At 42.9% G+C, this 24,641-nt stretch overlaps 1 protein-coding gene across 3 annotated transcripts in view; it reads left to right on the top strand.

Moving 5' to 3' along the window:
- The window catches only part of LOC121281964, a 124,002-nt gene that overhangs the window by 54,325 nt on the left and 45,036 nt on the right, over positions 1–24,641 (top strand). The window contains exon 5 of one of the 3 annotated variants that reach the window (XM_041195253.1): positions 1,047–1,307. The exons of the other annotated variants lie outside the window; for them this stretch is intronic. Coding sequence (XP_041051187.1) covers positions 1,047–1,226 — 180 coding nt within the window. The 3' untranslated portion in view covers positions 1,227–1,307. Of the gene's footprint in view, positions 1–1,046; positions 1,308–24,641 lie in introns of those variants that run through there. 3 annotated transcript variants of the gene reach the window in all.

Here is a 24,641-nt window from a genome sequence, read left to right as displayed (position 1 = left end):
TCCCTTGGGCATATATGACTTTGTAGCAGCTTCTGATCCCTTAGAGAGAGCTAGCTCCGTGCCGGGGTGCCCTTTAAATATGGCACCCGGGTTACTGAAGGCCTGAGGTGATGGCAGAGTGGCCAAATCAGAGTCCACCCCACCAGCAACCTGGCATACTTCCAGGGAATGCATTATTAATGAAGTGGGACACGCTGGGAATGGGATGATACGGTGCGAAAAGCCACCATTGCGGCCATCAGGTAAAGCGCCCTTTTCCCCACCCGATACCGCAATTTGTGCGAACCTGGGACAATTCCATCCTTTTGTTTCTCTCACCAACGTTCTCTCCCTTCATGACAAAAATTGTTGTGAAATAAACTGATACTTCCTCATTTGAGATGGAGTCAGGTGACTGATATTGGAATGTCTATTGTTTGAGCAGTTGCTAGATTCTTTGTGAGACTGCTGTAGGAGTGAGGTCAAATGCTGTTTCATTTATCATTAATAGATGAGCTTAAAAAATAAAAAAGCTTCAACCATGTTGTGCAACACTTGTGGATCGCAAGTGGCGCTTCTCCTGCAGCACCACAGCTAAGATTGCAATCTTGTCTGTTGCAGAAATAGCAACTCTCTTGCTGATGCATGATATCATGTACTATCGCCACAATGAACTGCCACTGCATAACCCAATTTATCCACTAAATCCTTTAATCATATCATAAACCATCTTCCATGTAAGCTGCATGACTGTGCACCACCATGAAAGGTAGTCCCACAGGCTATACACACTTTAATTGATTGCATGGTGTGCAAAAATATTTAAAGGGGCCATGTACTTTAAAAAAATTAGAGAGACTGATGGTCATAAAACAACTAAAAAGGCAATTTTAATAATTAAATGTACATATGAAGCTGCTTTATAATGTCTTGCAAAAGCTGATGTGATATCAGAGTGGTCACTTGCAATATTCCAGTTGATTTGTTTTTTGGAACTGATTGTAAAAGGATTTTTTTGTAAAATAATGAAAGTAATCTCTTTCTCTCTCTCTCCCTCTCTCCCCCAGTTTCCAACTTTGTTGACACTAGCTGAAGATGAGGAATGGACAGTGGGAGGCCTTATTCATGCAGTTCTAAACTTCTATGAAAAAAACCAGACAGCAGCCACGCCAACACTCTTTGACTATCTCCTTGAGCACCTAGATAGCCTTCAGACTCCCAGCGTACAGCACATGACATCCATCTAATGTCTTGGCTTTTACCTGGAATATTGTTTGAGCAATGACTCGCAAGGCTGGATGTTATGGCCTCCTGGTAGGGTGTGTTTTCAGCGGGGTGGTGGGGGGGGGTGCCCAGCCCACCCCAACCCACCCAACCCCACCCCACCCCACCACCTTCCTGCCCTCCCCTGAGCTGTTCCCCCTTTATACAAGGGGTAGGTTGGGCTGAAATCGGCAGTCGCCTGCCATATTTAAATAAATAATTAAAGGTTAATTGAGCTTGTTACCAAATGAAATGACTGGGATATTACACTGTCCATGCCATAATATGGTTGGTATGGGCAGGTGGGCAGGAGTAGGCCTTTTTGATTTTTTGAGGCCAAGTTGTAAAAGAGCATGAAAGAAGAGGGGGGCACATCATTCGGGGTGTCCTGTGCTCATCAGGTGCAACCCACCAAAAAATGTCAACTTTCCTTCCTTTGTTCCTTACCTCCTGCCTTTGAAAACCCAGCCCTAAACGCCTCTCTCTGGGCTCTCTAATCCCTCCCTGTCCCAAAAGCCCAGGACTTGCCTGTCTCCGGCAGCCATCACTTCTTCCTCTTGCTCCTCCTCGCTATCCCAGCAGGGCCCAGTACTGAGTGTTGATGCTGCTGGGACTTGCTCCCAGTGAAGAGTAGACATCCCACTCTCTCCTTGTTTAGCCCATTGGCAGCGCCCTGCGGCTGCGGGGCAGGCTTGTTCCATTGTGCCGGCTGCCAGAAACTTTCCTTCTGGGGAGGTGAGCGGTCTGCCCCTTGTAAAATCAAGCCCACAATCCAACTGTCATAGTTTTAAAGCAGTACGTTTTTATCATCCCAAGACAAAGATGTCTGGAAGAATTTGGGTTTGGAAGGAGTAAGGAAAGAATTGTGTGTTGATACTGTCTCTCACCTGCTCGCAATTCTCAGAATTGTTTCATGTTATATTAAAAGTTCAATTGCTGTGTTTTTAAAGAGACTAAAATTTATGGATACATAGTTTTTCCTGGGGTAGGGTTCATTTACTTTGTGTGCAATCTGTTACCAAGCCTCTTTCACCACCACCCCACCCCAAAATGGTAGTATCACTGAGGAGTGCTGCAACAACATGAGTTGTCACGCCTCATTTGTCAAGGTGCTTGGTGCATCTTGTGACATACTGTGCAAGCCCCCAATGGTATCCATAGCTATAATGCCAACAGTCTGAGTTTGCATGGCAGCAAGCTTACCTGGTACGACTTCAGTCTGAGCTTTCACTGCACAGGACTCTGACACAGTGAAAGCTGCTTTGGAAGCAGAGACATCAGCCAGTACGTCATGGTTGGATCCAGAAGTGTACTCATGGAGTTGGCCACCACTTCTGTGGTGGAAAAGATCAGCTCCAAGCTCTGCACAAAATCCTGTGCCAAGCTGATGCTGGACAACTCCATGTTTCTTAATGTTGAACACGGGCTTTCTAGCAGGTTTCCCAATGCACCAAGCAAGTCATTATACATACCCATCAGCCTCTTTCTGAATCCTGCCTCTCATCAGAAACTTCTGCAGCAGAACTCATGTATGCCCCCACCCTCTAGTGAGCTGGCACCAGCACTAGCCCTGCCCCTTACCCTGGCTGCAGGTCACTTGTGCTCAGTGTCAGTGAGATCCTGCGTCTAAGCTACCCTATGTGCAGTGTCAGTAACTGAGCTTGTGGATTTGAGTGTGAAATTGAGTGGTGGTTTGTCCAGGTGCTTCTGGCTGACCCTGTCCTGGAAGAGAAAGGGAAGTGTGTCGGTGAATATGGTGCAATGTGTTTGGTTGAGGTTGCTGTCATGGTTGAATAGTTAACGGTTTGTGCAAACTGAGAGATTGGATGTGAGGTTTACAGTGATGCTAAGTATGTAGGAGTGTGGTGAAGTATTTTGAATGTTAGGTATAAATCTTGATTGATAAGAGATTGTTGGTAGGTGATTGGGGGTGTGGTGAATTGAGGTTAGTGGTGCAGTTGGTGGGATGTGGCATTTGAAGATTCATTCACTAATCTTAACCACTTGTTTGAGATGATTGAATTTCTTTCTGCACTACACCCATGTTTTTGGAGCTGTACTACTGGCATTGACCTCCATAGCCATTTCTTGGGAGGTCATTGGACTTCTTGCAGCATTGCCTCCAGGCATTGACTGCCACAGTTATCTGCTCCCACTCTCTTTTGAGTGTGTCTCTGGAAGGCTGCCTGGCTCCCTGTGGATACAGGGCAACCCTCCTACATCCCACTTCCTCCAAGGTCCCCAGTGGAGTGTCGAAAAACCTTTGATCCTCCTCCTTATGTCTTACAGAATCACAAAATTGTTGCAGCACAGGGGGCTATTCGGCCCTTAGTGTTTGTCCTGGTTCTTGAATGAGCAATTTATCTGGTGCCATTTCCCCACCTTCTCTCCATAACTTGGCGCATTTTCCCTTTTCAGATAACTGTCCTAATTCCTTTTTGAATGCCTTGATTGAACCTGCCTCCATGACACACTCAGGCAGTGCATTCCAGACCCCCATGCCATGCTGCATGAAAAAGTTTCTCCTCGTGCTTCTTTTGCCAATTACATTAAATCTTGTTCTCAATCCTTTTACAAGTGGGAACAGTTTCTCGCTAGCTACGCTGTCCAGCCCCCTCATGATTTTGAACACCTCTATCAAATCTCCTCTTCTCCAAGGAAAACAGTCTCAACTTCTCCAATCTATCTTTACAACTGAGGTTCCTCATTCCTGGAACAATTCTCGTGAGTCTTTTCTGCACACTCTCCAATGCCTTCACATCTTGCCTAAAGTGCAGTGCCTAAAACTGGATGCAATACTCGAGCTGAAACTGAACAAGTGTCTTGTACAAGTTCAACATAACCTCCTTGCTCTTGCACTCTATGCCCCATTTAGTAAAGCCTAATATACTGTATACTTTATTAACTGTTCTCTCCACCGGTCCTGCCACCTTTAATGACTTATGCACATATGCACCCAGGTCCCTCTGCTCCTATACCCCATTTAGAATTTTACCTTTTATTTTATATTGTCTTTCCATGTTCATCCAACCAAAATGAATTGCTTCACATTTCTCTGCATTGAACTTCATCTGCCACCTGTCTGCCCCTTACACGAACTGGTCCATATCCTTTTGAAGTTCTACATTATACTCCTTATGGTTCACAAAGCTTGTGTTGCACCATTCTTCAATGTTTCCCAGGTCAGATTCACTTCCTGAATGACTGCCAGTACCTGCTCTATCCACAGTGCACCTCCTTTAAGAGGTGTAAGCTAGCTTTAGGGCTATCAGTACCTTGCTCGTCCTACTTTCTACCCTTAATGTCACCATTAGCACATTTCTTAGCTAATATCACCACTGTCAACACCTCCTTGTCCTTTTGTCTTTGACATCTTATGGTTATCTCCACCTATCACTGGCCCTCTATCCAGGTCTACCTGTCCCACCCCCCCACCTTAAACCAGTTTATATTTCACCTCTTTTCTATTTTTCCTCAGTTCTGATGAAGTGTCATTTGGACTCAAAACGTTAACTGTCTTCCTGGCCACAGATGCTGTCAGACCTGCTGAGTTTTTCCAGGTATTTTTGTTTTTGTTTTGGATTTCCAGCATCCGCAGTTTTTTGCTTTTAGTTTTTAAGTAGTGCAGTCTAGCTTTATGTGGGTCTAGGGAGTTCAAATTTTGGTCCCCTGCTAACACATACAGCAAATGACAACTCGATTAAAGCTGGCCTTTTAGTCAATTATTGCTGGCTATCCAATTTAGACTCCATGCTCTTCCATTCTTGCCGCTTGTGTTATCAGCAAGAAAACTTGTAATGTACAGCCTAGATCTTCCAGTCAGGATCGGAAAGCCTATTTCCAATCCCAATCAGAAAAAAAATGTGCACTTAGCTTTCTCCAATTTTTCTGAGTGATCTTCTGATGGCGAATTCTTCAAAATTGACCCATTGCAGCAAACCTCTCCGGAAGCAGTGCAGAGAATCCGCACAGACACCTGCCTATTTTTTATGACACACTGCCATATCCCGGTAATTAAAGTGTTTAAATGTCCCAAAGCTGCTTTGAAAGCAGCTATGGAGAGAAGATAAGGGGGTAGGGTGGGTAAGGTAAGGGGGTAGGTGGGTAGGGTGACAGATGGATAAGGTGGGTCAGGTAGAAGTTGGGTGAGGTGGGTAAATGGGTTGGGGAATAGTCGGGGGAGGGGGTGTCAGTGTGTGATTGGGGGTCAGTTGTATAGTTACCTAGGAGTTAGACTAACATTTCCTGGGTAACTATCCAGGTAAGCAGGTCAGAACTGTCCGAAGTCTCCAGGAGTCGGAGACTTTTTCAGAGGGTCGCGTAGAGCAGAGAATTGTTCATCAGAAGTTCAAACTTCCTAGGCAATTCCCACAGAGTCCTTGCATTAGGATTTATGAGAGGTTGCATAGTGCTTCTTCTGGGGTACATCCAGTCTCCCACTATCCAGAGACTGGAAGATCTGGGCCTATTTCAATTAATGTGGGAATTTTCCAATACCTGTGGATTGCTTTAGCCACTAGTTTCCAGGATCTAAAGTAATATGAATGTAAAGTACCATTTTCCACTAGATCTGAATGCTTAGTTTTATTGTGCTCTAGCATTTGTCTAGGAATGTTTTTGTCTAGGTGACTTGTGAATGCTCAACCTTCACCATCACATAGTTTGATCTAGAAAACTAATCATTAACTCACTAAAACTAAACAGAACTCTCTCTCTATTGTTCTGTACTGTAGTACTGAACCGCACAAAGCAAAGTGTGATCCTTGATGTGTACTGAGTTGGCTAATCAAGCTGTATGAGAATGGGGTGTTGCATTATCCTCGCTAACCCTATGTTAGGTAGGAGCATGCTCTCCTCATCTGTTCACTATCCCTGATTCCTCAAAAGTGGACGCATGAACTTTTGGTGAATACACAGATCTCGAATGGCTCTATTGATATTACTCATATGTGGTAATACACATGGAATTGTACCAAGTTTGAGTTAATATCTTCAGTAGTAGGGAGAAAATTAGACAGGAAAGATAAGGCAACAGCAGTTTGCCTCAGGGTGATGTTGCATAATTGGGGTTGCTGAGCAGGCAAGTTGCTTTGGATGCCCACCAAACCTGAAAAAATGTGACTTTGACGAGTGAGTGAATGATTATTTTTTCTGCTTTTTGCGTGAAAGGCGCAATAAAAATTTCCTGCATTTGAACCTCTGAGGTGGCTAACAAATATTTAATGGAGCTTTTAAAAAATATTCATTCAAAGCAGTACGCACTTGAGTCTGTAGATGAGCCAGGGGCCTGAGACTAGAAGGTATTAAGGATCAGTCTCAACCTTGTAGCAGTCTGTCCTCTGTCCTTTGCTGCAATAAATGTGCTAGAGTGGGTTTTTCCTTTTCAGTCAAATGTTCGCTTCAGGCTGCAAGTGTGTTTCTTGAACAAAATACCATTATTAGTGTTCTGAAAGGATATCTATTTCACCTCAGGCTGGGAACACTGTTAGACTGGGGACAAGCTGGGAACAGAGCCACGCTAGGGACTGTGTCAGACTGGGGTCACTGTCAGGCTGGGAACAGTGACACAGTAGGGACTGTGTCAGACAGGGGACAGGTTGGGAACAGTGTCAGTTTAGGAACTGTCAGACTGGGGACAGGTTGGGAAAAGTGTCAGGTTAGGGACTGTGTCAGGCTGGGGACTGGCTTGAACGTTGTCAGACTGGAGATTTTGTCAGCCTGGGATAGGCTAGCTCAGCTAGATTTTAGGAAGTGTTTGGGAGTCAGTGAGGGAACGAGATTGTGTGGAGGTAGGAGAATTTTGCTTATCTTATGTGTATATTTGCTTTGTTATTTATGTTTCTCCTTCCTTGAGAGCATTTGTTTTATTTGAAGTACCCCACATACCTCATATGGTGTAGGAGTGAGAATTTACTCCAGTCTCTTTGTCCTTCTGTTTGAGAAAGTGTACTTTTTCCTCAAATGAACAAGCTGCTCTATTTTGATGCAAGTTAATATGGCAAGGAATATACCATAGCATTGTTCTACTTTACCATTTTATTTTACATAAGTTGTTTTACAGTTAGTGTAACAGTTTTAAAACTGCTTTGCATTTATTAATAAAATATCAATATTTTTCATTGTGCTTCGTCATTATTCATGTATCCTTAGTTTGAACGACATTGTTCTTAGAATCATGGATAGAATAACAGAATGGTTACAACACAGGAGGAGGCCATTTGGCTTGTAATGTCTGTGCCAGCTCTCTGCAAGGGAAATTCATACAGTCTCACTACCCCTCCTTTTTCCCATTGCTCTGCAGAGCTTTTTTCCTCAGATAATTTCCCAATCCTCTTTTGAATCTCCCTCCACCACATTCTCAGGCAGTGCATTCCATTATGCAGCATAATGCTGCATAAAAAAAAAACTTTCCTCATGTTGCTGTTGCTTAACAGAATGGGAGCTGAGTGGACAGCTATATTATCACCCTGTAACAGTGTGATAAAGATTCAGGATCATGGCTTCTGTTCATTATACTACAATTGTCAGGTCAAGCCGTGAAGTCATGGATGGGTGCAGCCTGGAGACTGGGATATCTGCAGGATTTTGCTCTTTTGCCAGGATATATTCATTGGCTCTTTTGCACATCTCCAAGCACAGGGCTACAGAGATCTGAGGTCTGGAATCTGATCACTCACCGTCTGCTTGGGCAGTAAATAATCCATGACATAGGGAGGGAGGAAGGATAAATGATAAAGGGGGTGGGGGAAAGGGTCTGGGAAGAGGAATTAAAATATACATTTAGAACCCACTGTAACAGTCAGTGGAATTTACTGAGTGCAACGTGGATCTCGCCCACTGGTTTGAGAAGCGCTGAGAATCCTGTGTCACTTCCCTCTGGGAGACCTGACACAATTACCAGGTAATCAGGCACTAACCTGGACAGTGTCGGGCTTCCCACTTGATTAAGCCCTGAGTAGGGAGGAAATGCTCCTGCGGACAAAGGACCCCTTCCTGGTATGCCGTTGGCAATCCCAACAGTGTTTGCTGTGTAGCCCCCCGAGATGGTGAGTCTCCTGCCTACTGCTGGTTGAATAACAGCAATGGTGGGTTACTTAAGGGCCTCAATTAGCCTTCGGGTAGGAAGGCTCCCCTCCACCCTCCTTAGAGCTTGATTGGGGGACTCCTGAAGGCGGGATCTGCACCCTCCTGCCCAATCAAAAGGCCCGCCCTGCCTCCAAACTCACTTTGGTGCGAAGGAAGGGTGCATTAAATTCCACCCTCTGTCTTCCTTATAGAAGAGGAGCTCAAAAATATTTGTTTGTTTTCTTTTTAATGCATACCACAGATCAGATGATAATTCTGATCATTATGATTACTGAGTATTATAGAATTGTACAGCACAGAAGGAGGTCATTCAGCCCACCATGCCTGTACCAGAAACCTGGTCTGAAAAGCTTTGTCACAGATCTCTGTAGTATCTCTCTATACCTCTTACTTTTTGTTTTGTACTTTTCTTCTTGTTCATTGTTCAGATCCTTCTGTTTGAGGTGGAACCAGGTGAGACCCATACAATTTATCAAGCCTCCAATGGTAACAATGTAAAGACACACATCAAGGGAATTTGCAATAACTAGCTGTCTGTTACTAGCCTGAGAAATGGGTGTCTAGCTGTTGTAAATGGCTGGTTCATCTCGGCCATCTATGGCTGGTTCATCTATTAATACCCAAATTCCACTTGATGCAGCTGTCAAGTAGACTTGTAAATGTACAAGCAGCCTTCCTGCCAGTTCTGTGCATAATGTTGCTTAAATATGCAAATAAGGATCCTCTGTCAAAGGTACAAATGGCCAGAGTGCATCGATTACAACCCATTTATATTACAGTCTGAGCTACTTAACTAACCATTCTTAAAGGGACACTGGTGGCTGTTTAAGAAAAGGCGCAGAATTTTTCGGGGGAGTAGATTTTTGTGGGTGGTCTCCTGGCTTCCCCCAGATATTCAGCAGCCTACACATGTCCAGTGCTCAGTCTCTCTGGCTGTCTCCCTGGGAAAGATTCACTTGTCTACTCAGCCTGGGGGGTGATTACCCACTCTACCACACTTGACCAACTGCCATTTGGCACCACAGCTCAAGGGTGACATTTAAATGAGGCCTGAACCTGAAGATAATTTCAGGTAGAAGTGAAATTCAATTCCACAATCTCTTATTAAGCATAATGGCAACAAGTTTGACAATCAAAAATATCTTTGCCCAAGTCGGTGCAGACTATTCTTAACTGTCTGAGGTCCTGGAGTTAGATGAGAATGGAATGTGATTGTTGTATGTGCCTGCACGCTTTTGTAATGTAAAGGCGCTCAGCAGAGCAAAAGTTAATGGACTGGAGAATAGCACCACCCACTGTATGATGCATAGAGTCACATGGTAATAGGCTGAGAGAACAGTCTGGAAAGAACGCTCTGGAACCAGCCTGCATGGAGGTAACAGCATCATGCATACCAGTAACCTGGGGTCTCTAACTAGCTAAATGTTAACAAGAAAGTGCTCATGTTTACAAGTCTCAAGATCTCATCATTGAGACACCACCGCGCACCATAATACAACATTGTTGGCAGCGGTGGGATATCATTAGTACAAAATGGTTGGTAGCGGTGGTTGCTTTTACAAGGTATCACAGCAGAACCAGTACCATAATCCAACATGGTGATCCACAGTGAGATGAAAGGTGGCAGCTAAATGCAGGAATCCAGAGCAGCATCCCAAGGTACGAAAAACTTCAAGCAACTGAAGCCTAACTAGGGAGACATGCACCTAAGAAGCAAACTTGAAGAAAAAGTTGAAGATTCACTACAGACGTGGAAGTGTGAGTAGAAGTCCATTACAGAAAATTGTAAGAACCTGATTGACAGTTCATGAGAGAGTGAGCAGAAATACAAAAAGAGTAGCTGTACTTATGTTTATGATAGGTGGCAGTTCCAAGGGGCTCCGCATCCAGAGGGCAGCTGGAAGATGGCTGCAGTAAAATAAAAGTTAAAAAGGCTGGCAGAGTTAGGTAGAAAATCCTGCACAGCATAGTAACGGCAAAAGATAAACTTGCAGATTTTAAGAAAAACAAAAAATTGCTGCTGCTCTTAAGATTTATTTTTTAAAAAGGCAATCAGAGCAAAAAGAGGTGCTGTTCTTTCAACTTTAAAAAGAAAGGGCCTGATTGGAACTTGAGCCGGCCAAAACTCCCAAAGAGTTAAAAAAGCAGAACCTGCATCATTTGAAAGAAAGAAAGGAAATCACTGCAGTGACCTCGGAAAAGGTTTCCTTTTTTTTCTAAAAAAACGAAGTTGCCGATCGCTGGAGAGCCCGTGAAAAGCACAAAATGATGGGAAACTTGCAGCAAAAAAGCCAACAGCTGCTGGCAGTATGAGTGTAAAAAAAAAAGTTACTACACTTACAGTCTTAAAGATGCAACACAATTTAAAGTTGTAACTACCAGAAAAGAAAACAACCATGGACAGAAAATTGGAAGAGATCCCAGAGAGAGGGAAACTTCGCCGAGGGCAACAAGAGACACCAGAGAGAAGGCAACTCTTCTGATGGCAACAAGAGACCCCAGAGTGAGGGCAACAAAAGACCCCAGTGCAGGGACAACAAAAGACTCCACAGGGAGGGCGACACAAAACCCCAGAGAGAGGGAGTAAAAGGACCCCAGAATAAGGGAGGCACATGGCAGTGCAGAGTGAGCAGATGGCTGAGAATGAAGGAAAGCTATCTGAGTTAATTCAAAGAAGCAAAATGTGCAAAAAGTAAATTAAGCTGTTCTGCAGGAAACTGTTCACATCAGAGCTAAACTGGAAGATTTGAAACGCAAGATTCAAGCTGAGTATATACATTTGAACACGCACGATAAACTGAAGTCTTCAATAAACCAAGCTGTTCGAGATCTGAACAAACAAATCTCAGAGATGACACAAAGGTACTAGGAATAGATAACAATTCTCAATTCCACAGTTGGCAAATCAAAGCAAGAGTTGGGAAAACTCAACAAAATGTATAGCCAGGCAAAACAGCAGGCCGCAAAGGCATGGAAAGAAGTTGCAACCCTGAAAGACTCCGTGAAGGGTCAAAATGTAGCCACGGAAAAACATGGGGAGCAAGGACTTTGAATATTACTTCAGGAAATGCTGCATTGGAACTATCAGTAGCAATGAAACAGTGCACTGAAAACTCAGAGTGAGTTGGCAAAAGCTCAACAAGAAAATAAACAGTTGAAAGAATAACTGATTGTCCTTCAAGATTCAAATGCAAAAGGAATGCTTAACCATTCAGCAACATGATGAAGACCGTCTTATCAGCAGAATAAAAGCACAGCAGAATAAACACAAGGAGACTCTGTTAAATTACAGGGAAGCTCAAGATGAAACAAGCAAGTTTCACAAAGAAAAGGAAAACCTGTTGAAAGACCTTCACATATTATGCAATTTCCTCAGGACAAAGTTTATTCTTCTGGGAAATTATGAAGAAAAGCAAAATGAATGTAACATCACTCTTAACAAACTGAAGAACCAGTTAGCAGAGAAGACTCAGCCATGTTCAATATTCCAGATTTTTTTAAAAATTATTCATTAATGGGATGTTGGCTTCGTTGTCTGGGCTAGAATTTATTGCCCACCCGTAGTTGCCCTTGAGAAGGTGGTAGTGAGCTGCCACCTTGAACCGCTACAGTCCATGTGGTGTAGGTACACCCACAGTGCTGTTAAGAAGGGAGTTCCAGAATTTTGACCTAGCAACAGTGAAGGAACAGTGACATATTTCCAAGTCAGGATGGTGAGTGATTTGGAGGGGAACTTCCAGGTGCCAGTGTTTCCATATATCTGCTACTCCTTGTCCTTCTAGATGGTAGTGGTCATGGGTTTGGAAGGTGCTGTCAAAGGAGCCTTGGTGAATTCCTGCAGTGCATCTTGTAGATGGTACACACTGCTGCTACTGTGCGTCAGTGGTGTAGTGAGTGAATGTTCGTGGATGTGTTGCCAATCAAGTGGGCTTCTTTGTTCTGGACAGTGTCAAGCTTCTTGAGTGTTGTGAGATCTGCACTTATCCAGGCAAGTGGGGACTATTCCATCACACTCCCAAGTTGTGCCTTTTAGATGGTGGACAGGCTTTGGGGAGTCAGGAAGTGAGTTATTCATCACATGATTCCTAGTCTCTGACCTGCTCTTGTAGCCACAGTATTTATATGGCTAGTCCAGTTCAGTTTCTGGTCAATGATAACCCTCAGGATGTTGATAATGGGGGATTCAGTGATGGTAATATCATTGAACGTCAAGAGGCAATGGTTGTATTCTCTCTTGTTAGAGCTGGTTATCTCTTGATACTTGTGTGGTGTGAATGTTACTTGCCACTTGTCAGCCCAAGGCAAATTCTACAAGAAACAGACTGAAGAGCTGAAGAAGCAGTTAAATGGGAAAGAGGAGGCATTGAAAGGAAAAGCCATTGACCTTTCCAAACTGCAGGCGGATAATGGTGAAATGAGTAGCACAATTACAGAACTGAAACATGTAAAGACTTTGCCAAAGACAGACCTGGCCAACAGTGAAACCAAAATGAAAGACAAGGGCAAAGTTCTGCTGCAGCCAGAGAAACAAAGGGCAGAAATAAGATTGGAAAAAGTAAATCTGCCAATGAAGCATGAGGAACTAGAAGAAGAAAAAGCACAATGTCTCAGACATACGAGAACTACTGTGCTAAATGAGAAGATTCAGAAGCTTGCAAAATGATTTGCAAATAAAACAACAAACAAATGTTTGGCTGAAATTGTGAAACAGGTGGAAATGAATCTTCCATTTGCGAAACATGGTGGACGCCACGGAAAAAGAAAATTCAAGTCCACTGTAGGGATGAACAGAGTGTACGTTCCCTGTGGAACGAATGGAACAAACCTGCAGTGTCTGAAAAAAGCAGGCGGGTTGTTAACAAAGAGAAATGCAACTCAAAAGAGCACAAAAAGTGAATCAAGTGGAGATAGCCAAGTACCAGAAACAGAGAGATAAAAGCAAAACACAGCAGATGCTGGAAATCTGAAGCAAGAACAGAAAATGCTAGAAAAGCTCAGCAGGTCTGACAGCATCTGTGGAGAGAGATCCGCAGATGCTGTCAGACCTGCTGAGTTTTTCCAGCATTTTCTGTTTTTGTACCAGAAACACAGAGTACTGCTACCATTCCTCCAAATGTGACAAGCTGAGATGTGGAAGAACTGTCATACCTCTGGACTGTCTGAATTTATAAAGTCAGGTGGGGCAGAAGAAATAGCAAGGAAAGATTGTATTGTACTACTCCATTGGAAGGGAGGAAAATTTTCTTTAGCAAAGAAAGGTTGATATTGTATGTACCTGCATGCCACTGTAATGCAAAGGTGCTCAGCAGAGCAAGGGTTAATGTGGAACTGGAGACTCGCACTACCCAGGTATGATGCATTTGGTCACATGCTAATAGAGAACAGTCTAGAAAGAACACTCTGGAACCAGCCTGCCTTGGGGTAACAGCACCATGCATGACAATAACCTGGGATCTGTAAATAGTTAAAGGTTAACAACAAAGGATTCATATACAAGTCTCAAGATCTCATCATTGAGACATCTAAAGAATACAACAGATATGTCTCATGAGACACAAGATTGTTCTGACTATTTACTTTGCAAGGTACTTTAATTTACATACCTCCAGTGGTGAAAATGGCTGTTTTTCTACCCTGACTCATTATTAACATTTTGTTGATTACCCAATTGGTGATTGAAATTCTCTAAATGTTTCTGTTTGGCTCAGTGTAATATGCTTAACTCCGCTACCTCATTTGACCACCATTTGTAGCCTATTCGGCCATTTTCAGCTTAATCTTTGTAAACCTTTGATTTTCCCTTTTCGATTATCACCTATTCATCAGAATAATTAAAGAGAAATTGGAAGCATAGGATGCTCCACGATCAACCATATTGTTCCACAGGGTATGACAACCATATTAATTTTGTATCAATTGTGTTTAATTAAATGCAAGTGGAGTGCATTAATAGTAATAATGAAAACAGAAAAGGCTGGAAAAACTCAGCAGGTCAGACAGCATCTGTGGAGAGAGAAACTAAGTTAGCGTTTTGAATCCGTATGCATTAATTGTGCTTTCACTTGAGCGCACACAGATGTTTATTAAAAACATAGCATGGTTGAGTTAGGTGTGTATTCTGGTAACCTCTACTCCGTAGATAGATGTAAGACTGAGTAAAGATTGACTCCAGTATCTTCCTTCACCAACTGGCTTTCTGTAATAGAACAACCACATCTGGCGATCAAGACAATATCCTGCTGCTTCTAACTTATTAACCCATAGCAAGGATTAATTCTAACATTGTGGCAGTAACATTCAGCCAACCAGGATCCAAACAATTCATGACGAGTTACAGTTGGCAGCAGAAACCCATCAGTTTAATCCTTTTAGCTGGAAAAGTCTTCCTAAAGTGAAATTGAAACATCTGTTACTAAAATACTGTAGCTCTAATAAAGTAAGCAGCGCTGTCCATTACTTCCTGTAATAGACTGGAACTTTGCAGCTTCCGACAAAAGCCAAGACAGGAAATTATTTCCACCCCCTGGTTCGTAAACAAATGATAAGTGAATTTCCCAATGCAATCCAAAGGAAGATGTATTTCTCAAGGCTACCCACAATATAGTAACGCATTGGCTATTAGATCTGATATTTCAGCCCTTTCCTCACATATACACAAAGTTCCCGTATGGCCTTGTGCTTCTTTCTTCAACATCCCTACAACACTTTGAGGGCTCTGCTAGCCTAAGCCACCACCTTGCATTTTGAAAACAGGATACAAATGCTTGTGTTACATAAAAATAAAGTTCTCCTTTTTACACTCATCCATGTTCCAGATATTATTGAGGTATTGAAGTTTATAATGAACTTTCATCAGTCACAGAGAAACAATTGGATATGAAGGTAGGTTTTGTTGGTGCTATAAGCAGCAATATAAATATTGCTCCCAAAAACTGTGGCTACCTTTTCTGGCTGCTGAAGGACTGACTGACTCAGGCAGCCTGTCCAGGCTAGCAATAATCTTTCTGCTTGCTAGCCTGTATGGACCTGTATGCACGTTCCCCAGCCAATGAAGAAAAAGTAAACATCAAAAACTATGATTGAAGAACAATGTGGTATAAACGGCAGATTCCCTACCAGCAGCGTCAGCCTATGTTATAGAACCACTACTTCTATAACAGAAGATCCTGAGACTGTGACCCTTTATTCTAGACCCCCCAGCCAGAGAAAACATCGTCACTGCATCCAGTCTGTCCAGTCCTATCAGAAACTTACACATTTCAATGAGATTCCCTCTCATTCTTCTAAACTCCAGTGAATAAAGGCCTAGTCGGCCCAATCTCTCCTCATACAACAATCCTACCATCCCAGGAATCAGTCTGGTAAACCTTCACTGCACTCCCTCTATGGCAAGTATATCCTATCTTAGGTAAGGAGACCAAAACTGCACACAATACTGTAGGTGTGGTCTCACCAAGGCCCGGTATAGCTGCAGTGAGACGTCCTTGCTCCTGTACTCAAGTCCTCTTGCAATGAATGTCAGCACACAATTTGCCTTCTTAGCCGCTTGCTTCTCCTGCATGCTTGCTTTCAGTGATAGGTGTACAAGGACACCTAGGACCATTTGTACATCAACATTCCCCAATCTATCACCATTTAAATAATATCTGCCATTCTGTTGTTCCTACCAAAGTGGATAACTTATCCACGTTATACTGCATCTGCCATGTATTTGCCCACTCACTTAACTTGTCTAAGTCACCTTGAAGCCTCTTAACATCCTCCTCAGCACTAATATTCCCACCTAGTTTTGTGTCATCAGCAAACTTGGAAATATTGTATTCAGTTCCCTTATCCAAATCATTTATGTATATATTGTGACTAACTGGGGCCCAAACAATGGTTCCTGTGGCACCCCACTAGTCAACACCTGTCATCCAAAAAAGACCCATTTACTCTGTTTCAGGTCTACCAATTCTCAATCCATGCCAATATATTATCCCCAATCCCAAGTACTTTAATTTTGCACACTAATCTCTTATGTGGGACTTTATCAAAAGCTTTTTGAAAATCCAAATACACCACATCCACTGGTTCCCCCTTATCTATTCTGCTAGTTACTTCCTCAAAAAATTCCAGTAGGTTTGTCAATATGATTTCCCTTTCATAAACCCATGTTGACTTTACCTAATCCCATTGATATTTTCTAAGTGTCCTGTTATCTCATCCTTTATAAAAGACTCTGGCCTTTTCCCTACCACTGATTTTAGACTAACCAATCTGTAATTCCCTGTTTTTTTACTCTCTCCTTTTTTAAATAGTGGTGTTCCATTTGCCACCCTCCAATGTGCCGGGACTGTTCCAGAATCCACAGAATTTTGGAAGATGACAACTAACACGTCCATTATTTCCATGGCCACCTCCTTTAGTGCCCTGGGATATAAATTATCAGGCCCTGGGGATTTATCGGCTTTCAATCCCATTAATTTCTCCAGCACTTTTTTAGTAATACTAATTTCCTTCAACTCCTTCTTCTCATTGGACTTTTTGTTCCCTAGTATTTCTAGGAAGTTATTTGTGTCTTCCTCTGTGAAGACCGACTAAAGTAGTTGTTTCATTGCTCTGTCATGTCCTTGTTCTCCATTATAAATTCTCCTGTTTCGAACTGTAAGCAACCTACATTTGTCTTCACTAACCTTTTTATTCTTCCATACTTATAGAAGCTTCTTATAGTCCTCTTTTATGTTCCTTGCAAGTTTACTCTCATCTCTACTTTTCCCCTCTTAATCAACCTCTTGGTCCTCTTTTGCTGAATTCTGAACTGCTCCCAATCCTCAGTCTTGCTACTTATTCTAGTAACTTTCTATGAGTCCTCTTTGGATCTAATACCATCCTTAATTTCTTTTGTTAGCCATGGTTGGGCCACATTTCCTGTTGTGTTTTTGTGACAGAAAGGAATATATAACTGTTGCAATGCTCACATTTGTTCCTTAAATATTAGCTATTACCTATTTACCATCATCCCTTTTATGAAGTTCCCCAATCTACCTTAGCCAACTCATGCTTCATACCTTCGTAGTTTCTTTTGTTTAGATTTAGGGCCCTAGTTTCGGATTGGACTACTTCACTTTGCAATCTAAAAAAGAATTATATCATGTTATGGTCACTGTTCCTTAATAGACCCCATACAACAAGGAAAGTTCGAGAAGGTAAATTAAAATTCCATCATTTTAAAAGCAAAATACTGTGGTTGTTGGAAATCTGAAATAAAAACAGGAAGTGCTAGAAAAACTCAGCTGGTCTGGCAGCATCTGTGGAGAGAGAAACAGAGTTAACATTTCAAGATAAGCAAGCGGGTGAAAGGTTACCACGGGTAGGCGGGAATGTGGAGTTGTTGTTACAATCAGATCAGCCACGATCTTATTGAATGGCAGAGCAGGCTTGCAGAGCCAAATGGCCTACTCCTTCAACTTTGTGTATTAATATTTAAGTTGACTATCACTCTTCTTCAGACTCTTCTTCTTGTTCTGAAAGTCATATTTGTCACAAAAGGTTAAACCTGTTTCCCTGTCCACAGATGCTGCCAGATCGCTGAGTATTTCCAGCACTTTCTGTTTTTATGACACTTTGAGAATTTGAACTTAGTTTTAAAAAAGAGCTGGAAACAAAAATGAGAATAAAACTGCTTTAAAAAGCAAACTGATTCACTCACATTCTTTAGGGAAGGAAACCTGCCATTTTTACCAGGCCTATAATTCCTATACCAACATGGTTAACTCTTCATGGCCTCTGAAGCAGTCTAACAAGCCACTCAGATGTATTGAACTGCTACGATTTTCAAGAAGATGGTCCATCACAATCTTTCTAGTTCAACTGGGGATGGGCAATAAATGCCAATGTCGGAGATGCTCAGATCTTGAGAATGAATTACAAAATGAACTGACAAAATTCCTGGTCCTTTGGTGCAGATATTTTATAAGATCACAGAATGATAAAGTACAGGAGAAGGCTAACTGACCCATTGGATATGTGCTGGCTCTTTGCTGGAGCTATCCAATTAATCCTCCCATGTTCTTTCCCCAGATGCCTATAAGTTTTGTCTCTTCAAGTATTTAATCAATTCTCTTTGGAATTCTACTGTCGCATCTGCTTCCAACACCCTTTCAGGCAGTGTATTCCAGATCACAACAACACACTGTGTTAAAAAAAACTGTTTCATCTTGTCATCTCTGACTTTTTTACCAATTATCCTTAATTTGTGTCCTCTTGTTAATGACCCTTCTGCCACTGAAAACATTTTCTGCTTATTTGCTCTTACTAAAGCCATTCATGATTTTGAACAGCTTTTTCAAATCTACTATTTCTCCACTAAGGTGAACAAACACGGCTTCTTCAAACTCGCTTTACAACTAAATACTCATATATCTGATGCCATTTTATTCTATGTCCTTGATATCCTTCCTGAGGTGTGGTGCTCAGAATTGAACACAATATTCCAGCTGGGGCCTAACCAACGTTTTATAAAAGTTTAGCATAACTCCTTATTTTTGTATTGTATGGCCTGAATTTTTAATCCGTTGGGCATGTGCGATTGTTGGGCCCGGGAGTGGCCAGGAGACAGACCCCTGACCATGATTGGCCCCCGAACACAATTTCACGCTGGCTAGCCAATTAATGGCCAGCCAGGGTGAAAGGAGCGCTGAAAAGCTCAGCGCTACCGGGGAGAGAAAATAGTGGGTAGCGACATCACCGCGGGCACAGGTAAGTGCTGCAAGAGAGCTCCCTGAAGGCAGACAGCTGCCTCAAGGAGCTGAAGACCTGCAAATTATGAAAGAAAGTCTAAAAATCTGCAAAAAAATTTCCATGGCCAGAATCTTCGGATTGGTGAGCGGGGGTGGGTCCCGCTCGCCGACGTGTAAAATGATGCGTGGTGATGTCGGGCTTGCGTCCCAACGTCACCGCACATCATTCAGATCTTCAGTTCAGTGGGTGCGCACCGGAGTCAGCTGTGTGCCCACCAAACTGTCCACGGCCTATTAAGGCTATTTAAATTCCAGTTAAAATAATAAACTGAGCTGCCCGTCCAACCTTAAGGTTGCTGGGCAGGCGAAGAGCCCAGGCGGCCTTTGCATTTTTCACGAAACCTCATCCACAGGCGGGATGAGTTTCATGAAGGTTTTAAAATGTTAATAAAAATTTTTAATAAAATTCATAGACATATCCCAGCTCATGTGACACTGTGACATGAGGGGTCATGTCTTAAAATTTTTTCTTTTCCTTTATTAAAATTTTAAAAAATCAAACTAATCTCCCTGAGGCAGTGCTTCTGGGTGCGCCTCACACTGGGCATGCCTTAACTGGCCCGCCCACATAAAATGGTGGCGCGCAGCTGATTGCGGGCAGCGATTGGCTGCGCACCTGCCCACGCCCGGTCCCGCCCAACAACATCCCCCTCCCAAGCGGGGAGAAAACTCCCCCCCATGCTTCACAATCAAGCACCCGAAAGCTTACCTCGTTAAAATGCTGCCCACAGATATTTATTTTTATTTTATTTCATAACGGAGATTTCATCCCACCCTTGGATGAGGTTTGATGAAAAATGTAAAGGTTGCCTGGCCGATTTGCCTGTCCACCAACCGTAAGGTTGGACAGGTTATGAAAAATTGCAGATAATTGCCCCGTTAATGGCCTTAATTGCTTGTTTAATTGTCAGCGGGCGGGCTTCCGACTTTTGCGCACACCCGCCCAGTGAAATGTCACACAAGTGCGCAATGACGTTGGGACATTCGCATGACATCATCTCGCACGATTTTACACCCAATTGGGTCGGACACGCGCCCGCCCACGGGACATAAAATTCTGCCCTATGTCTCTATTCATAAAGCATCATAAATCATTTATGATTTTCTAGCTGCCTACTCGACTTGTCCTGGCATCTTCATAAATCTGTATATATACACCCCCTAGGCCACAATGTTCATGCACCCCATTTGTATCATATTACCTCTCCTCCTCACAAAAACAAATATTTGGTCTTTATTATATTGCTGTTTGTGGGAACTTGCCAAGAGCATATTGGGTGCTACATTTCCTCCATTACACTGGTGACTACACTTCCAAATTTCTTCATTAGCTGTAAACATCTTTGTGATGTTCGGTGTCCCAACAAACCTCGGTCTCCCATGCAGGTGCTAGCCAGGAACTGGCTGCATATGCGCAGTTTGGGTATTTTTTTTTATGTTCTTCAGACCAGGGACTGGCGCTATGGCCCTGTGCAGAAGGGAAATGAGAAAACGACACAAGGAGGCAGGTCAGATGACCTGGAAGGGAATGTCGGTGTAAGATTGAGTCCCAGGGTGCAGGATATGGGAGGGAGACAGGGAGAAGGATCCAAACCAGGGAGGAAAGGGCAGGGTGAAGTCCCAAAAAGAAGTACCAGGAAAGGGATGAAGGCAGGGGACAGGAATAAGACTCCTTAAGTAAAGTTATAAGAAAGGACTAAGGCTTTAAGCTCCGGATTCAGGAAAAAACTACAGGGAGCAGACTTTAAGCAAAATGGGCTGTTGCAGCAAAGGTACCCCTTTGGATTAGTGGTGTTCTGCTTAGCATGGCCAAAGATCTGAAATTGCATGTGGAAGGTGAAGCTTGAGTGTACTCGGAGATTTAGGGGATTGTAATCTTAGAAGGCAAAGACAGAAGACGTCCCAGTGGGAGTGACTTTTGAAGAGAATCCCAAGGCGAGATCTTCAGATTTGGAGATTGGAAACCCTCTGTGGAAGGAAAAGAGCTGAATTTTCAGGCCTGTTGTGGGCGGGGGTGGGGCTGGAAAATGCGGCAAGCCATTCAAAAGTCCATTGACTTCGGCGGGACCAGAAGATCCTGCTGGTGGGAGGGGCTGGAAATTTCTGGCCAAAGTTTCAGTGAGATTTGTTGGCTCACAATGTGACAAACATCTGGGTGGGTTGTTGAGAAACCCATGGATCTGTTTTAGTCACATCTGTCATCTATTGTGTAATGTGATGTGTCCAACCACAGTTTGCCTGTTAATTCACATATACCTCATTATTGCCCTGAATGCTAGAGTATAAGATAGACATTGTACATTGTTTTCTCTTTCTGACCTTGTAAAGTAAAATTTATTTTTTGATTGTTCAAAACCCTTAGAATTTTGTGGCTTTGTTCACTGAGTAAGTGTCTTGAATCTCAAACTTCATCTATTTTAAACAAAATGCTATTGGTCCCTAACCAGATCTCCTCCAATGTCCTGGGGTCTGGTCAAGGATCATAACAGTGTTTAAAATCATTTGTCATGTGTCTTTCCATTTTACCAGCCTTTGCCCTCCAAATGTTTGCTACTATACTCCTCATGCTTTACTATATTTTTGAGCTTTGTTTCATATGCAAACTTTGAAATTATGTCTCATATGCTCAAGTCAAGGTTATTAATACATATCAAAAAAGCAGTGATCCAAATACTGGCCCCAGGGGAGCACCACTGTATACATCCCTCAGTCTGTAAAACAACTGGTCACCAATACTCTCTGCTTTCTGCCCCTTAGGGAATTTTGTAATCATCCTGCCATTGACCCTTTAATCTCATGGGCTTTAACTTTGCTATCAAGTCTACTCAGAATCACAGAATTGTTATGGCAGAGAAGGATGCCATTTGGCCCATCATATCTCCACTGGCTCTCCGAATGAGCAACTCATTCAGTTCCATTCTCCCACCTTTTCTCCATAACCCTGCACATTCATTCTTTTCAAATACCAGTCTAATTCCCTTTTGAATACTTCAGTTGAACCTGCCTCCACACAATCTCATTCCAAACCCTAACCACTTGCTGTGAGAAGTTTTTTTCTCATATTGCAGTTGCTTCTTTTGTCAATTACTTTAAATCTGTGCCATTTCTTTCTTGATCCTTTCATGAGTCAGAACAGTTTCTCCCTATCTACTCTGTCCAGACCCTCATGATTTTGAATACCTTTCAAAATCCTCTCAGCCTTTTCTTCTGTAAGTCCCAAATTCTCCAATCTATCTTTATAACTGAAGTTGCTCATCCCAGGAACTAATCTAGTGAATCTTTTCGGCACACTCTCTCATGCCTTCACATCCTTCCAAAAGTGCGGTGCCCAGAACTTTACACAATACACCAGCTGAGGCTGAACTAGTGACTTACACAAGTTCAGCATAACCTCCTTGTTCCTGTATTCTATATCCTTATTAATAAAGCCCAGGATACTGTATCCTTTATTAATAGCTCTCTCAATCTGTCCTGCCACCATCAATGAATTATGCACATATAACGTAGGTCCCTCTGCTCCTGCACATTCTTTAGAATTGTACCTCCTATTTTATATTGTCTCTCCATGTTCTTCCCACCAAAATGAATCACTTCAAATTTCTCTGCTTTGAATTTCATCCGCCACCATCCACCCACTCCACCAACTTGTCTGTATCCTTTTGAAGTTCTACATTATCCTCTCCACAATTCACAATGCTTCCGAGTTTTGTATCATCTGCAAACTTTGAAATTGTGCCCTGTGCACCAAGATCTAGATCATTAATATATATCTGGAAAAGCAGAGTTCCAACACTGACCCCTGGGGAACTCCACTACAAACCACCCTCCAGCTTGGAAAACATCCATTAACCATTACTCTCTGCTTCCTGTCATTCAGCCAATTCCGTACCCTTTAGCACAGTGTGGAGGGGTTTCCTGTATGGGCTGCTGCTGCACACATTTCATTTCCTTGCCCTCACCCATCGCCTGGACATACCCTGGCATGCCTTGTTGCCATCCAGTGGTGGAGGTCCCCAATGGGGGCTCGCTACATGGGAGTCCCCCCCCCCTTTCCATCGGGAACCTGGGGTGGAGGGTGTTGCACATAGCAGTCCCATATAATCATAGGATGTGTCAGTTCACGGACTTCCAAGATGCCTGTCTTTTGCAGCCTTGTGGAGTCTGTGGATCATTTGTATGTTGGTTGTTTTAGGCTGCACTCCCTTCTTATTTACTTGAAAAACCTTTTGCTTCTGTTTTTTTTTACACTTCAGTCCCACACTCCTGATCTATGGGCACCCAAGGCAGAAGGGGAGGTGGGGAAGGAGGAGGACCTCCTCGTGAACTTGCTCCTGGGCCTGGCCAAGTTGGCCATTAACAGATCCAGACAGCAGGTGATCAAGGGGGTCATCCAACCTTACTGTCTGCCCCTCTTCTGTGGCTACTTTGTGGCCCGGTGTCCCTGGAGAGGGAGCATGTGGTGTCTGCCAGCACCATCAAGGCTTTCCGTGCCCGGTGGGCACTGCAGGGACTGGGATGTTTTATTGATCCCTTTAATCACATTTTGACTTATTGTTTGTAAGTTTCCTTTAAGTTTTGTCTTTGTTTTTGCAGTTTCCCTTTAAGGGGCTGCTTTTTACTTTATTCCTGATTTTGTTCATTTAGCTTATTTGTGCTCAAAAGAGTTACAGCACATCAACAGCATTAACCTCATCAACCCTCTCTGTTACCTCATTAAAAAAACCCACCAAATTAGTTAAACATGATTTTCCCTTATGAAACCCATGCTGGCTTTCTTCAATTAACCCACATTTGTCCATGCCACTATTAACTTTGTCCCGAATTATTGTTTCTAGAATAATTTATACCTACTATTTATACTTGAACCTGACTCTTCTAACTGTGGAGTTTAAGCATGTAAATTAACAGTGAATAATGAACTGCCTTTTGAACAATGTATTACTTAGTCAAAGAAGCACGGTTGGAATGTCTTTGACCGTTTGGCTGAAAGAAAATAAAGATACAGAAGAGTCATATTCGACTGGAAACGTTAACTCTTTTTCTCTCCACACACGCTGCCAGGCGAGCTGAGTTTTTCCAACACTTTCTGTTTTTATTATACAGAAAAATGTTTTGATAAAGAACGGATCAGCAGTTTTGGAATCCTTTCGTGCCACACGAGAGAGGAGACAACTGAGAGATAGAACTAGCGCAGTTCTCTATAACCTTCCCACCGACAGTGATTTTCAGTAACTGCGAGAGGTCGCGGAGTGGGGCTGCTCCTCCTGTCTAGACCCACCCACACCAACTGGAAGATTTTTTTTCTCAGAAGTTATTTCCTTCCAGGCGGGCAGATGATTTGAGTGTCGTTTCATCCCCGGGATGCAATGGCTGGACAATATTCCCGATCCAGCAGCTCGGAATCCGCGGTTCCCATGATCAGGACGAACCCCGGAACAGGAGTTCCAACTAATTCCAAGCTGATATTGGGGGCAGTGATCGGTGGCGTGGCTTTGCTTCTATCGATAGTTTCGACTGCGGGAGTGTTTGTGT

Source organism: Carcharodon carcharias, chromosome 9 (assembly GCF_017639515.1).
Source record: "Carcharodon carcharias isolate sCarCar2 chromosome 9, sCarCar2.pri, whole genome shotgun sequence".
Taxonomy (NCBI): Eukaryota; Metazoa; Chordata; class Chondrichthyes; order Lamniformes; family Lamnidae; genus Carcharodon; species Carcharodon carcharias.
The sequence above is the reverse complement of the archived record's forward strand: the minus strand, read 5'-3'. Positions and strand labels throughout refer to the sequence as shown.